The sequence below is a fragment of the Epinephelus moara genome, chromosome 2 (assembly GCF_006386435.1).
Source record: "Epinephelus moara isolate mb chromosome 2, YSFRI_EMoa_1.0, whole genome shotgun sequence".
Classification (NCBI taxonomy): Eukaryota; Metazoa; Chordata; class Actinopteri; order Perciformes; family Serranidae; genus Epinephelus; species Epinephelus moara.
In genome coordinates, this window is record NC_065507.1 from 37,648,137 (window position 1) to 37,663,810 (window position 15,674).

General features: G+C 43.8%; 2 protein-coding genes across 2 annotated transcripts; one reads left to right on the forward strand and one right to left on the reverse strand.

The window, feature by feature from the left end:
* Nucleotides 1-1,771: 1,771 nt before the first annotated feature.
* On the reverse strand, nt 1,772-12,238 carry LOC126400399 (uncharacterized). Its single transcript, XM_050061034.1, has 7 exons — nt 12,107-12,238; nt 5,339-5,636; nt 4,632-5,229; nt 4,204-4,339; nt 2,994-3,203; nt 2,476-2,831; nt 1,772-2,285 (listed from the first exon to the last, which is right to left on the reverse strand). The coding sequence occupies exons 3-7, from the start codon at nt 5,139-5,141 to the stop codon at nt 2,205-2,207; spliced, it is 1,293 nt and encodes a 430-aa protein (XP_049916991.1). The 5' UTR covers nt 5,142-5,229; nt 5,339-5,636; nt 12,107-12,238; the 3' UTR covers nt 1,772-2,204.
* Nucleotides 12,197-14,344, forward strand: LOC126400411 (uncharacterized). Its single transcript, XM_050061058.1, has 2 exons — nt 12,197-12,501; nt 13,242-14,344. The coding sequence occupies exons 1-2, from the start codon at nt 12,197-12,199 to the stop codon at nt 14,134-14,136; spliced, it is 1,200 nt and encodes a 399-aa protein (XP_049917015.1). The 3' UTR covers nt 14,137-14,344.
* The last annotated feature ends 1,330 nt before the right edge of the window (nt 14,345-15,674 follow it).

Sequence of the window (15,674 nt, forward strand, 5' to 3'; positions counted from 1 at the left end):
GTCCTGGAATGTCCATGTGAACAGTGTGTGTACTAGGATCCAGCAGCGACTTCACTTTCTACGTAGGCTTAGGGTGCTTGGTGTCCAACAGAAGGTGATGTTGCTTTTCTATCGTGCTGTGATTGAGAGTATATTTCGCTATGCAATTTCTGTTTGGTTTGGAAATTTAACTGTGAAATTAAAGTCCCAAATCAACAGACTAGCTCTCAGTGCACTGAAAGTGATGGGGGTGAGGGAGCACCCCACAATCCAAGCAATATTTGAAGACACTGTACTCAGACAAGCCAGGAAAATAATTGAGGACCCCTCTCATGTGTTAAATTCAGAATATGAACTGTTACCCTCTGGCAGACGTTACAGAATCCCAGTAAAAAATAAAAAAAGGTTTTTGAACAGGTATAAATTCTCATTCATTCCACTATCCATTGCCCTGTTGAACACAGGCCGGTAATGTATGTATGTATGTATGTATGTATGCACTTAGGTAGGCACTTTATGATTGTATGTCTGTATGGAGTATGTGGGTATGGACTTTAGGTATGCACTTTACGACCGCACTTTATGTCTTTATGTCTGCACTGTCAGCACTTGTGTTTCTTGTTTATGTTATGTGTTATGTCCTAGGTAGCAGCCTGTGTATGTCCAACACAAATTTCCTTCGGGACTAAATAAATGAATCTTGAATCTTGAATCAATCAGATGTGAGGCCTATTGATCAACCAATCAGAAGTGTAAGTTGATGATCAATTAATGTGTGTTGTTTTAAAAGAGTGAATAAGTAATTTGATTGTGAACAGAGCAACAGAACCACAGGTTGATAACTGATACACACGGTGTTACTGAGCTCCACATGTTTCACAGTGAAGATCTGACTGAACGCTGAGTGCTGCTTCAGTGCAATCATATTTAAACATTTAGACACGACAGCATCTAGTGTTTCACAGAGTGGAGTTGGTCAGTGACACACGCACGCACGCACGCACGCACGCACGCATGCACGCGCACACACACACACACACACACACACACATTGTCAAACTTCACACAGAGTTTAGAGTGGCAGTGCAATCATATTTGAACATTTAAAGACGTGACACTATATCGTTTCACAGTGTGGGGTCAGTCAGTGACACACACACATTTTCAAACTCCAAACAGAGTTCAGAGTGGCAGTGCAACATGTTGAACAATCAGGCTCAAACTGTGAAAGTCATAGACAGTTCAACTCTGAACCTCTTTACACATGCAAATCACAGTCAATCACAGAACAAACGACTCTGCTGCACACAGCTCTGACACAACAACATGAACTATGGCTTCAAACCACAAGTGCAAAAATCAGTGAAGTGCGGAGTGATATACAGATGTCCACATTAAGAGTGAGGGGGAGATATACAAAGATAAATACAGTATAAACAGGAGAACAAAGTGCAGCAGCTGCATCACAATAAACAGCTGGAGGTATGATGTGAACACTGTACCTCAGATATACAGGCGGTAGGATAAAGAACACTGTACCTCAGATATACAGGCGGTAGGATAAATATGTTGGTGCATACATAGTGCAGGAAAGTGCAGTAGTGTGGCCAGTAAGTGTGCCAGCATAGTGCAAATGGTCAGAAATATATAATAGATATATATATGTATAATATATATATAATATATTAACACACACACACACACACACACACACACACAGGTACTATTTACATGAAGTATGTACAAATACTATTCAGTCCAGGGAGGCCAGCCACTCCTCTGGGCTTTTTTTTTTTTGCTGCCACCGGACAATAACTCACCCTCTGCCCATTGTTTTTTGTCAGCAGCTTGTGGCCTGTCTCCTTCACCTTTTGCTGGCGACAATAGCTGCAGCGAATGATGGAAGGGGCTCTGACCTTTAGAGTCTGTCCTCACTTTGCTGCCTCTGCCTGTGCCTCCTGCAGCCTCTTCCTGTTCCAGGCAGTGGTTTTTGGAAGAGGAGATGAAGACGAAGCTGCGGAGGTGGTGGCCACATAGTGTCAGCAGGGGCACAGGTGGTGGCAATAGAGGTGGCAGCAGCTGCAGCAAAAGCCCCAGTTAGGCCAGCAGTGGGCTTCTCATCCTCCTCATCTCCCTCCAGCGGCGGCATGTCCTCATAAATTGAGGAGCCCAGGGCAGGCTGGGTCTCCTCTTCCTGGCTCTCTCTTGCTGGCAGTAGGGTGCCCTCAGCCACAAGAGGGGCCGGCAGGGAGAAGAGGACAGGGGCAAGGGTGCTCCTCTCTTTGGCAGCCGTCCACCTTTTGTGCCTGCAGAGTGAACACAGAGCTGTTAGTGTTGAACAGTGACATTAAATATTTGATGTTGGTGCATCAGGAGCAGCTGCTGAAGACAAATGAGATGATCATCTGTGAGACAGATGATTAAGTTCAAGATCAGCCAAAAAAACAACCTGACCAGTGGGAGAGTGTAGTCTCACTAATGATGAACAGTACAAACCGTGGATGACGATGCAGTGGTCAGCTGGGAGGAGGGCACAGGTGGAGGCTGCTGCTGTGGTGACACTGGCTGCAGTGTCTGACGAGGTGGTGGACGCTGGGACTGCTGCAGTGTCGGGCGAGGTGGAGGCTGAGGCTGCTGCTGTGGTGGGAGCTGAGGTGGCTGCTGTGAGGGATGTAATACATCCAAGAGGAACTCATGGAATCCCTCATCACCAACCTCCTTCAGAACCAGATCTTCCTCCTCCTCCTCAACACTGAGCTCCTCGCTGCCATCAGGCTCCTCTGGGTCTTCAGGGAAGTCCTGAGGAGTCCGCCCAGTCTGGCTGTAGAGGTAGCTGATTCCAATCAGCTCCCCTGAAGAAGAAAAATATGAAATGAATTTATATTTCTTTGCATTTTTTCCCTTGTGTTAAAATTTTTCGAAAGTTGGAGTGGACACATTTTACACTCTCTGATATGAAAAGAGGCTGAAGCATTTTCTGATCAACATTTTTCCTTCCTGCTTGTTTTTATTACCTGTGTACTCCAGCGGCTTGGTGTAACTCTCAACCAGCGTCAGCCCGAAGAACTGCTGACTCAGCTGGTTGAGAGTGTGCTGCTCCTGGCCACTGTAGCACTTTTTCCCAGTCATCGCTCCGCCCGCCGCCGCCTGGGCCCAATCTTCGTTCCAAGTTGTGAGGCCCTCCAACAGGTACATCTGAAAGAAGCTACCGCTGGCTGCTGTGCCTGCAACACAATTAGATTAGAGAGAGAGAAAAGTCAGAATTTAAAGAAGAAGAAGACAAACACTCAGTGGGTCTCATTCATGAAAAGTGAGTAAATCTGTGTGTAGATTTGCACATAAAAGCCTACGCTACTAAAAACCTACTCCGGATTCAGGAACGCCATGGGAAACTCAGATTTGATCGTAAACACGTGTGTATGATCATGAATGCCAATCCATCGTAAAGTGACAGTGCGCTCCCGGTAATCAGCAATTAGCATAAATCCCCGCCCATGAATAGCCAATGACCACCATATAAGGAGGTGTAGGTGCATCCTGTCGACCTGTCAGTCATGGCGCAAACAAAGAAAGAGAGGGAAAGAAAAAAGAATTTTGTGGGGTTTTGAATGAAGTGGGAACAGGAAGCCAGAGATGTTTTGTGCGTAATGGATAAACTCTAAATCAGTGATGGCTGTCGGAATGTAGAGCTATTTAACATTTATTTTAACAAATGATACGGATAACATATAGCCTACAGCAGTTTTGTATGCATCGTCTTCAAATTAGTCTATTTGAATCTTAATAGCCTAAAGCTCTGTTTAATACAACGTAAATTAAACATTTTTCAATTCAGATTTATTCTTTGAAATGATCAAAAAGCCACCAAAAATACAAACAAACTAAATGTGTTATATTTTTAATATTTTGTCATGTTTAGATTACGTGTTTCAAAGGCATCTGTGTATTGTGTACATAACAGAGCGCAATATGAATTAAAATTGTAATTTCCAATAGTGACAAGCAATATTTATGTGCTTTACTACATTTACACAAGCACTACGAGTGGTCAGGAGCAGGAGTACATTTTGTTAGTAGCTACAAAAAGATCGGAGCTACTAAAATATTGATGAATGTGGACATGCACGTAAATTTCCGTCTGCCAACAGTTTACACACAAATTCCTTCTGCTCACGTTTCATGGATGAGACCTAGTGTGTGCACGTTGTGTGTGTTGTGACTCACCTGGGATGAACCTGTTGAGGTGCAGGTGGAACGACTCCAGCGACGTCGACCCTCGGGTGCAGCGATAGACCGGGAGAGCCACCCCACCTTTGGTCAGCTGACCGGTCCTGGTGTACAGCTGGACACCGGGAGGATCCTGACGTGATGGCGAGGGGAAAGTCGGTACAGTGATAATGGTTATTCACTGTTTGGTCTGAGGGTTATAATACTGAGAAAATGTGTGTTAAATATTAGTTCCAGTCTATCTGTCATTCTCACCCTAACCCTGTGAGTCAACTAAAGTACACAAATCCAACCAGCTTGTGTTGATTATTGATACAGAGTGACTCATAAATCATCAGTCCGCATCAATAACTTAACACAAGCTAGTTGGATGACTCACAGGGTTGTGGTCAGTTGCTGTGTGTATTTGAATTCTCTCAGTCTACCTGGATGCAGTCGACATGTTGCCTCTGGGTGTTCCAGATGTTCTCCATGCGGCAGCGGTCCAGCAGCTGGATGTTCATGGAGTCGGTGGCACCCAGGAACACCTCCACCGTCTCATCAAGGAGACGCTCGGTCTCCTGCACCCCACGTGTGCGGTGCCTGCAGTGCCGAGCCATCTCCTTGATGGTCATAACGTTCCTCCGTCCAGACTGCTCTCCCTGCTTAGCCAAATTCAAGCGGGACAGGTCCTCAGGGTCCCACTCGAAAATGCAGCAGGAGAGACGCCGCATGAAGTCAGGGTAGAGGGGATGGCTCTCTGAGCACACACCTGCCGCCAGTCTGCGCATAAAATGCCAGATGTCCAACCTGACGGTCAGCTGTGGCCACGCAGGGAACAGAGCTGCTGCGGCGCAGGTTCCTCCGTCCCTCCTGCAGCAGTCCCTGTCCACATAGAGGACCTGCGGCGGCTCCTGCCCTGCCTGCTGGTACCGCTCCTGCAGGCCCTCTGCCATGTCCCTCAGCCCAAAGCCCTCAGCTGCTGTGAGGACACAGTTGAGCACCTGCAGAGCCAGCGTCCGCTCCAGCCAGCTTTTTGGTGATCTGCAGAGGACAGGCATATTTCATCCATCAGTAAAGGTGCAGCTCTGTAAGCAGCAGTGTCAGATACCAGATACATTAACCTGCTGTTCACAGGCTCAAATCTTCTCACCTTCTTGGTTGAGTCCATTTTAAGAATGGTGCCGAAGGTGGAGGTGACCTTGGCTCTCAGCTCCTCTATGCGAGTAAACGCATCCCTGGCGTAAGTTGAGAGCAGCCAGCTGCAGCTGGGTACAGCCTCCATCTTCGGCACGTCAGCGGGAGGGGGCATCTGCACCCCAGGAACCTCAAACCTCCTGCAGGTGTTGAGGTAGTGGATGCAGCACCTCATCCACTCTGCCGTGTGCTGCTCCACCAAAAGGGAGTGCAGACGGCTCACGCTGTCTCCCAGTGTTCAAGGTTCAAGGAGTCTTTATTATCCCCGTGGGGCAATTTGTTGTACAGCCAGCAGTAATAGACAACAACAAACAATCAAGCAACAATCACTCAGACAACAATAAATAACAAGAGACTTATTCATTTATCTCACTTATTCAGGAGAGCAATAGCAGCAGGGACAAAGGAATGTTTTAATCTGTTAGTCCTGCATTTTGGCAGGATGTACCTACGACCCGAGGGAAGCAGCAGGAATTCACCAGCCAAGGGGTGGCTCTGGTCCCCAAGGATGGAACAGGCTTTGCTTAAAGTTCTGAGCTGGTAAAGGGCAGTGAGGTTATTCAGGTTAATACCTGCAATTTTGCTGCACACTCTTACAATACCCTGCAGTCTGTTTTTGTTTCTGAGGGAGAGGGAGCCGTACCAACAAATGAAGGAGAAGGTGAAGATGGATTCAATAAAACAAGCGTAAAACATCCACATAAAAGTGCTGTCAACATTAAAATTACGCAGCTTCCTGTAAAAATACATGCGCTGGTGGGCCTTTTTGCACACAGCATCAACTTGAGTCTCGAAGGTCAGCTTGTCATCTATATAAGTCCCAAGGTACTTGTAATTGTTGACCAGCTCCACTGCTTCATTCTCAATCATAACTTGGGAGATGACTGTGGGATTTTTTCGAAAGGCAACCAACATCTCTTTAGTTTTTGCTACATTGATATGTAGGAAGGAAGAGCTGCACCAGTCCAAGAATTCCTTCAATACAGGTCCATGCTCCAGGTTGTCACTGCTCAGCAGGGACACAATGACAGAGTCGTCCGCAAATTTAACCATGTGTCGCCCCACATGTTGACTCTGGCATTCATAATAAAGGTGAAAGAACGCAGCCCTGGGGTGATCCAGTGGAGGAGACAAGAGGGTCTGACAGAACACCATTAACCCTCACACGTTGTGGTCTCACTGTTAAAAAGTCAATAACCCAGGCTATAAGACCAGGATCAATGTTATGGAAGTCCCTTAGTCTCTCTGCTAAAATGTGTGGCTGAATGCAATTAAAAGCGGACGAGGAATCAATAAATAAAAGACGGGCGAAAGACTTGGCTCCCTCAAGATGAGTTAAAACAAAGTTCAACAGGGTGCCAACTGCAACACCTCTGCCTGACCTGTAGGCAAACTGCAGTGGGTCCAAGTTATTTTGGACACAGGTCAGAAGTGATTCCTTCACAGTTTTTTCGAATGACTTCATAACAAGGGAGTTCAGTGCGACAGGTCTGAAGTCATTTAGTGATTTTGGAGATGCAGATTTGGGTACTGGAACTATAATAGAATTCTTCCAGAGTGAAGGGACCTTGTGAAGCTGGAGGGACGTTGAAAAAATAAAACTAAAAATATCTGCCAGCTGGACAGCACAGTTCTTGAGGACCCGACTTCCAATGCCATCCGGGCCTGGACTTTTCCTCTCCTTGACACGCTGAAAAAGTCTACAAACTGTGTTCCTGTCAACAACAACACTGTTCTGTGAAGAGACAGTGTTTTTAAAAACTGACAGTTCATCATTAAAATCACAGGCATTAAAACGGTTATAAAAACTTAAGTTCGTTTGAGAGGACCAGATCAGGCTTTCCATTAAGGGATATGTTACACTTTTTGTGCTGCATCGCCATCATAGATTTTACACTCTCCCAAGCAGGGCGTGAGCTGCCTGCACTTAACATGCTCTCAACTTTGTCTTTATACTTGCGCCTGGCAACATTGAGCTCCTTTTTGAGCTGCTTTTGAAGCTCTCTATAATGTTTGGTGTCGCCCTGCAAGAAGCAAATATTCCTCTGATTAATTATTTTTTTGACACCTTTTGTCACCCACGGCTTATTGTTAGGATAAAAGGAAATTTCCTTCCGTGGTATTACAGAGCTCTCACAAAAGGAAACATATGAGAAGACAACATCAGTGAGTTTGTCCAGGTCCTCACAGACATTTATAAACAGATCCCAGTCCGTATCATGAAAGCAATCTTGGAGACAGTAAATTGATTCCTCCGACCAAACAGGAACCAAACATCCCTCCGGCTTGTTTCTCTTCAGGACAGATTTGTAGGACGGAACTAAGTACACCGCACTGTGGTCCGACATACCCAGCGGGGCTCTTCTGAAAGATCTGTACGCTCCCTTTATGGAACCAAAACAAAGGTCCAGACATTTTCCATGTCGAGCGGGACACCTGACATATTGGTAAAAGTTCTACAAGGACTTTGATGGTTTACAATGATAAAAAATTGCCCAATATAAATTGCGGTGCATCCGGTGCTATCCCCTGCAGCCGCTGCACTGTTTTTAGCATAGCGTAGAGTAGCTACATTGGCGTTAGCCTTTGGGTAAATATAAACCAGAGTGATGAATAACTGTGGGAATTCTCTGGGTAAATAATGGGGTCGCAGTGATACAGACAATAGTTCAATGTCATTGGTGCATAATGTCTCCCTGACAACCACCGTAGTACACCAGTTTTTATTAACATAGAGACACACCCCCCTGCCGAGTGACTTGCCAGTGTTATGCCAAGATCTGCATGCCTGTCAAGAATTGCATGCGCCTCGCGGGAGCACGCGCACAGCTGAAAGGAAAGCTACCGTCTTGATTTTTTAAGGAAACGTACTGTTTAAAAACGATATAATCTTCTTTGTCAGGTTCATCAGTAATGATCACAGATCTGAAGTCTAGTTTGTTATTGTTTAGCGTCATCAGTGTTTTATTAGAATCGGAAAAGTAGCGTTTCCTCGATTGGTCTAAATAGTCTGCTTGATTAATCTCTCATTATTTCTTAATGCCAACTCTTCACTATTTTGTGTGTGGCTGCGTTTTTAAGCATGGAATTTCAGATAGTTCTACGAAAACAAGGTTTTTAAATGCAGAAAATTAATGTAGGGAGTTGTTCGCACTGTCAGGACCCATCAAATAAAGTACGCTATGTGCTGATAAAGCCATGATGGTGTTCCTATCAAACTTTGATGAGGGTGTTAAGGGGTGCATGCATTTTTCGACAGAACTGATTGCTGCTGCCGAATAATGCATCCCCTGTTATTTATGCTTAGGTCATTATTAAATTGAAAATGAAATTCACACCGTTGAGCCAAAAGGACCCAGAAAATGATCTGGTAAAATCCTTTGATTCACAGACCTCCTGAAATATAATTACAGCCTTGATGCATTATTCGGCAGAGGTGTATTTATTACCTGCCGAAATTTGTATCCCAGTTTTTTCAGCCTAGAAGACTCCCACATGTATGAAATTCACACTGTTGAGCCAAAAGGACCCAGAATATGAGCTGGTAAAATCATTTGATTCACAGACCTCCTGAAATAAAGTTACAGCTTGGATGCATTATTCGGCAGAGGTGTATTTATTACCTGCCGAAATTTGCATCCCCTGTTTTTTTAGGCTAGGAGACTACCACATGTCTGAAATTCACACTGTTGAGCAAAAAGGACCCAGGATATGATCTGGTAAAACCATTTGATTCACAGACCTCCTGAAATATAATTACAGCCTGGATTCATTATTCGGCAGAGCTGAGTTTGGACCTGCTAAGATTTGCATCCCCTGGTTTTTAGCCAAAGACGTTGTTACATGTATGATATTCATGTTCATAAGTTAAAACAGACCCAAAATATAATGTAGGTAACACTATTTGACCCTAAAGTGTCTGCAGTTAAACACAAGAGGGGGATGTATTATTTGGCAGAGCTGAGTTTGGACCTGCCGAGATTTGCATCCCCTGTTTTTCAGCCTAGGAGACTACCACATGTCTGAAATTCACACTGTTGAGGCAAAAGGACCCAGATTATGAGCTGGTAAAATCATTTGATTCACAGACCTCCAGAAATAAAGTTACAGCCTGGATGCATTATTCGGCAGAACTGAGTTTGGACCTGCCGAGATTTGCATCCCCTGGTTTTTAGCCATAGACATTGTTACATGTGTGATATTTGTATTTGTATTTATTTATTTTTGAAATAATGAGGAACAGTACATATTAATTAACACTTTGATGTAAATATGCAGGATTATAGCCAGTTAATTTCCATCCTTTGTCCTTATATGGTTGGTGTTAACAATATACAATCAATAAAACAAAAAGTACAATAACAATAAGGAGTTCATATTCATAAGCTAAAACAAACCAAAATACAATGTGGGCAACAGAAGCTGGGGAACAATAGTCTGTTAGGGAGAAAAAGAGAACAAAACAAAATTCTATGGAATCCATTTTCACTCCTGTAGCATTTTAGACTTAAGAGGTCAAAGTTAACCTTCAACATGTGAATTTATCTAATTTAAGCTATTTGTTAACGTCGTCAAAAAAAACAGACCCGCATATAACTCTTTGACGAGCTTTAGTCACTTCAGCAGCGACAGGTCTCCAAACTGTTTTGTGTTTTATCACAGTTAAGAACCAATCAGATTGCCTGATTTCACCTTTCCGTTTTATAATGTTTGTTTTTCTTATATGTATTGATTGTTTGTCATGCCAAAACATGAAATAAATAAAATGATCAGATGCATTCAGTGACACTCATAATCTGTCTTATTTTCAATGGAAAAAGTTAAAAAAGTTAATTTAGAGCCCTGTTTGGCAATATAGTTCTCGTAACTTTCATGTCAATAAAGCTAATTGAATTGATAAAGAGAGGGGGTTGGGGGGGGGNGGAGGGGGGGGGGGGGGGGGGGGGGGAGGAGCGGACTGCGCATGTACAACTTACAACGAGAACACGTGACTATCTCCCTAATTTAGTGAGATAATTAGTGAGTGAGAGGTGAGAGAGTTAGCCTGAAGATGGACCCTCAACTATACCAGACGATTTTGGACTACAAACTAAATGGCAAATATGAAAGTAATTTGTCAAAGACGCAAAAGTTGGACCTTCAGTGGAAAGTGTCCAGATATCATGTTGAAGGTAAATAGCCTTAAGCCTGCTGCAGGTGCCAGAATTCCTTAATCCGTGTGCATCCCCTCAAAAAGTTACACTGAGGACAAAAATGCGAGGTCAAAAACCTGCAATAAAAATAACATAGGCCCTATATTCATATATTTTCAACTTTCATTGACTTATTTTTTTAACTAACATCAGTCCTCATTGCAAGCAAATATTTAATTTGCTATTTATATTTCAGGATTTCAAACTCTTAAATCTCTGCTTAAACAATGTCACTGCTGCTTTCATAATATATACATTAACTGCTCAGAGGAATAGACTAACCAGTATTGCTAAAAAATAAATAATGCGTGGCAACAAGATACTAATACGTGGACAAGGGATAATTACGCATTAATTATCTCGTGTCCACACATTAGTATCTTGTTGCCACGCATTAATATCTTGTGGCCACGCATTAATATCTCTTGGCCACGCATTATTTTATTTTTTTATCAAATGTCACCAGAGGGGCTCCGTAATGCCAGGCCATTTTAGTTGCATAAATATATTCCACTGGCCTGCTGTGCTGTGAAATACAAACAGAAACCTTGAAAATAGGCAGAAGGCCTATTTCACATGAGAAACATGGCCTCATCTGGTGGAAAATAGTAAAAACTAATCTTGGAGACAGGGCTTCAGAATATATGCCTAATAAAATATGGTACATGATTTTATGCTGTAATGGCAGTGAGATCAAAAATTGCAGTCTTAATGGGTTTCAGTTGGGACATTTTTGGGACCTCAGTGTAACTACTTTTGCACAGTGCATTACTGACATATTAATAGGAGCTGAGGTTGAAATTCTAAAATTCCCCCCAAAATAGACACCTTTTGCAAATTTTATGCCATATGCATTAACACAACCAAAATTATCAAAAAATAAAAAATGCAACAGACAGAAATGTCCCTTAGGGTGCACAAGGTTTAAAGGAGCAATAAGCGAAATTCATCATTTCTAGATTGAAGGAATTAAAAAATTTACTATGTGAAGAACTAGAGGTGTAATTTCATCTGGAGTATAGCATGACCTCACACAACCTCTCTCTGTGTTGATCTCCAACCCCCCTCCGGTTTGCGGTTTGTAAAACAGCGCTAGCAAAGATACTGTATTACTACAAGACGGCCCACCTACAAAATACCCCCATTGTATGAAATGGTATACATTTCCGGTCTCCTAAATAGGCATTGTCCCCCGTAGCCCAATCAAAGACGATGGAGAACCGCCAATCAAAGACGAGTATCCCCAACCTCGCTTGGATATCGTAGATTAGCTGGGCTAACCGTTAGCCGTTAGCGGTGTCTGTAGTAACTCAGTAACTCAATAAACGGTCCGTGAAAAAAATATTTTTAGTCTCTAAAGTCTCTTCAGTCTATGAACGCGATTTACTCGCTCGTAATGCGCCGCCCGTAACGCGCGAGATTGGACGCTGGACCATTTTGTTAATTCACGTTATCGCGTTATTCGCTAGTGCTAACGTTCATAGTACAACCATTCTGCAAACTAATTAAAGACACATATTTACAGAACTTACCAAGTAGACCAGTCTCCTCGGCGTCTTTCACCCAAGCCTGCTCCTTTTTGTTGCGGTCTCTGTAGCGTAGACACGTATTATCAGCCACTGATGACCATGGCTGAGATAACCACCATCGCTGCTTTGTACCTGCTCTGGAAGTCCCAGATGCGTCGGAGGGCCAAACGCTGTCGTTTTTGGGTTCACCCTATCCTGCAGAAGTGCATCCAGCTCGGCGAGTTTCACCACCTCCTCCAGGAACTCCGTCTGGATGATAGCCGCTTTCAGCGGTACTTCAGGCTTACTGGAGCCCAGTTTGAGGACCTGTTGGCGAGGGTTGGTGCCAGGATCTCCCGGCAGGACACCAACTACAGGCGCTCCATTTCAGCTGCGGAGCGCCTGTCCATCTGTCTCCGGTGAGTAGCAGTTTATTGTTTATTGTCAAAATCATTAAATATTCACTGTATCTAGCAANCTCCGGTGAGTAGCAGTTTATTGTTTATTGTCAAAATCATTAAATATTCACTGTATCTAGCAAGTCATACGTCGGCTTATCTGACACTATAGTGGTATGAACCCACATTTTGCTGTGATTCAATTTCAATAAACGGATCAAAAGTATAATGTAATAACGGCATAATATAATGATAATCTTTATTTGTATAGCACCTGTCATACACGAAATGCAGCTCAAAGTGCTTTACAACAAAAAAATTACACGCACTGTGTACTTCACTTTAAAAATAGACATAAAATGAACAATTAACATGTTAAAAACGTAATGTTACATAAAATTACAAACACACACACACACACACACACACACACATACATATACAGTATATAAGATAACAGCATGTAAAAGGCTGATGAAATTACTAGTCTACTTCATGATGTCGATTTATGAAAAGTCTGAATTCATGTGCAATTTGTACAATTTATGGGTAAATCCTAGATCTTGACCTGCTTGTCATGCATTTCAATAGAAAATTAGCTCATTTTATCCACTGCAATAATGTAATAGCATAAATACTTGAGTACTTTCACCTGTTCAGCCATATCAATAAAATAGTACAAGTAACAACAGATTTGATGTAGACTGCCACCTACATTCACTTCAACTCAGCTAAATTTAATGTTTTCTTCTATGCTGCAGATACCTGGCCACTGGTGACTCCTTCAGGACCATTGCAAACAGTTTCCGCGTTGGGGTCTCCACTGTTTCCCTGATAGTTCCAGCTGTAGTCACAGCTATTTGGGATTGCCTCGTGGAGGAGTTCATGGCTGTGCCCACCACAGAGGAGTGGAGGTCCATCGCAGAGGGGTTTGAGGAGCGGTGGAATTTTCCTCTCTGCTGTGGCGCTGTGGATGGGAAGCATGTGGTCCTGAAAGCCCCTGCACATTCGGGATCCCAGTACCACAACTACAAGGGGACATTCTCAATAGTCCTCCTTGCTGTTGTGGATTCCCGGTATTGCTTCAGGGTGATCGATGTCGGGGGCTACGGCAGGACCAGTGATGGCGGTATCCTGGCCAACTCAGCCTTTGGTCGAGCGCTTCGCTCTGGTACCCTCCAGCTGCCTGCTGACCGGCTGTTACCAGGAGCTGACCACAGGGGACCCCAGCCACATGTGTTTGTCGCGGATGAGGCCTTTCCACTCCGGAGAAACCTCATGAGGCCATTCCCCGGGCGCACACTTACCAGAGACCGGCGGATCTACAACTACCGTCTGTCCCGGGCACGGCTGGTGGTGGAGAACGCCTTTGGGATCCTTGCATCCCAGTGGCGGATGTACCGGCGTGCCATGGAGCTCCAGCCCGACATTGCGGAGAAGTGTGTGAAGGCGACCTGTGTCCTGCACAACTTCCTGCGGAAGACGACCCCAGCGCCTGCAATGAGGGGGAGCATCTCCGATGGTGTGGTGGAGCCTCTGCCAGGTCTGGGAAGACTGGCTGCGAACAACTCAGCAAGAGAGGCCATCAGGGTTCGGGAGACCTTCGCAGCTTACTTCTCGGCAGAGGGAACGGTCCCGTGGCAGGCCAACGTCTAGTGTGCAAGCACTCACAAAACGGCTCTTTTAAGAGCCACCTACACATTACTACTGAGCAAACATCCTGCAATATTTATTTTCTTTTGTGTACTTTATGTTAAAAGCTTCTGCACAGCTGGAACCTACAGAATACAGTACACAATGTTCTGTGTGTGCAATAAATATATGAAATCAGATGAGAATTGTTTCTGTAGGAAAGAAGACGAAAGACAGCTGAGGTAGATTTTTTTTTATATATATATATATATATATATATATATATAAATCTTCCAGTATAAAACATAAAAAGTGAACATATATACAAATAACGTGTCTACTCTACAGAGAACAAAAAGGAGCAGGCTTGGGTGAACAATTTGAAATGGAGGCCTCAGGGACACCTATTTTTAAAAAACGGACAAGCGTGGTTCGTTCCCTGCAGAGATTGTTGCACCATTAGCTAAAAAGCTACTCACAATGATCAAAATTTAGCACAACAGGGCTGGCTTCAAAAATTAATTTGTGTATGTGAAATTTCACATACTCCTTCCGCTGGGGCGACAATCTCTGCAGGGAAGGAACCAGGCTGAGGAGGAACATTTCATCCTCCGAGGGAGGCTGACGAGGAGGATCAGGTGGAGCAGGTGGACCAGGCTGCGCCTGCCTCTTGAGGGCCTCCAGGAGCAGCTCCTCAATTTGGCTCTGCCTGGTCTCTCCGTCCTCCCTCCCTCTCTTCCTGGCCCTTCTCGTCACTGTGTGAAATGGAAACATATTTTTTGGAAACATAAACTGCTGCGTCCAATCAATTCAAAAGGTCTAAGTTACACAATATCTAAGTGAATATTTGTTAAAATATTGAAATCAGGCAACAGACAAAAAGATATGAGTCAAACTGAAAGTAACTTTGAAAGGTACTTTTCATGGTGAAAAACACCATGCAAAAATTATACTCATACCGTTGGGTGCTCTCCCTCGTGCAGCAGCAGGGGCAGTGGCAGGGCCAGAAGAAGAGCCAGAAGCAGGGCCGTCAGCGGGAGAGGCAGCAGGAGCAGGTTCTGTGTCACTGCTGTTGGGAGAGTCCGGTGCTTGGTGGTCTGTAGTAGTGACAAAGGTGTCTTTAGTTTTTTTGTTACATTTTAATTGTCTCAATCATTCTAGCTTTCACTGTCAATTACAGCACAAAAAGCATTTTACAAATGCACCCATATTAACACATCATACAGTTCCAGCCATGGTAATATCTAGCCTCCACAACCCTTTAATGCAGCGATGACTTCTGGTGTTTTTGTGTTCTTCCATGGGCTTGTTCCATTCAATATCCAAGTGTTTTAATTTCAGGTTTTGTAGGTGAGAATACATATTAGTATAGGGTATTTTCAAATCGTCTTTGTCAGTATTTATAGTACAGGCTGTGAAAAGAAATCTCTATACTGAGACATCTATACAAGTCAGTTATCCATCGATACAGAAATCTCTTCTATAAGTTTGCAATGCTTTATCTGTGTTCATCTTCATCTGTCAACAAACCTCCGGACTCAATCCCTGAGGGGCCTGCTGCC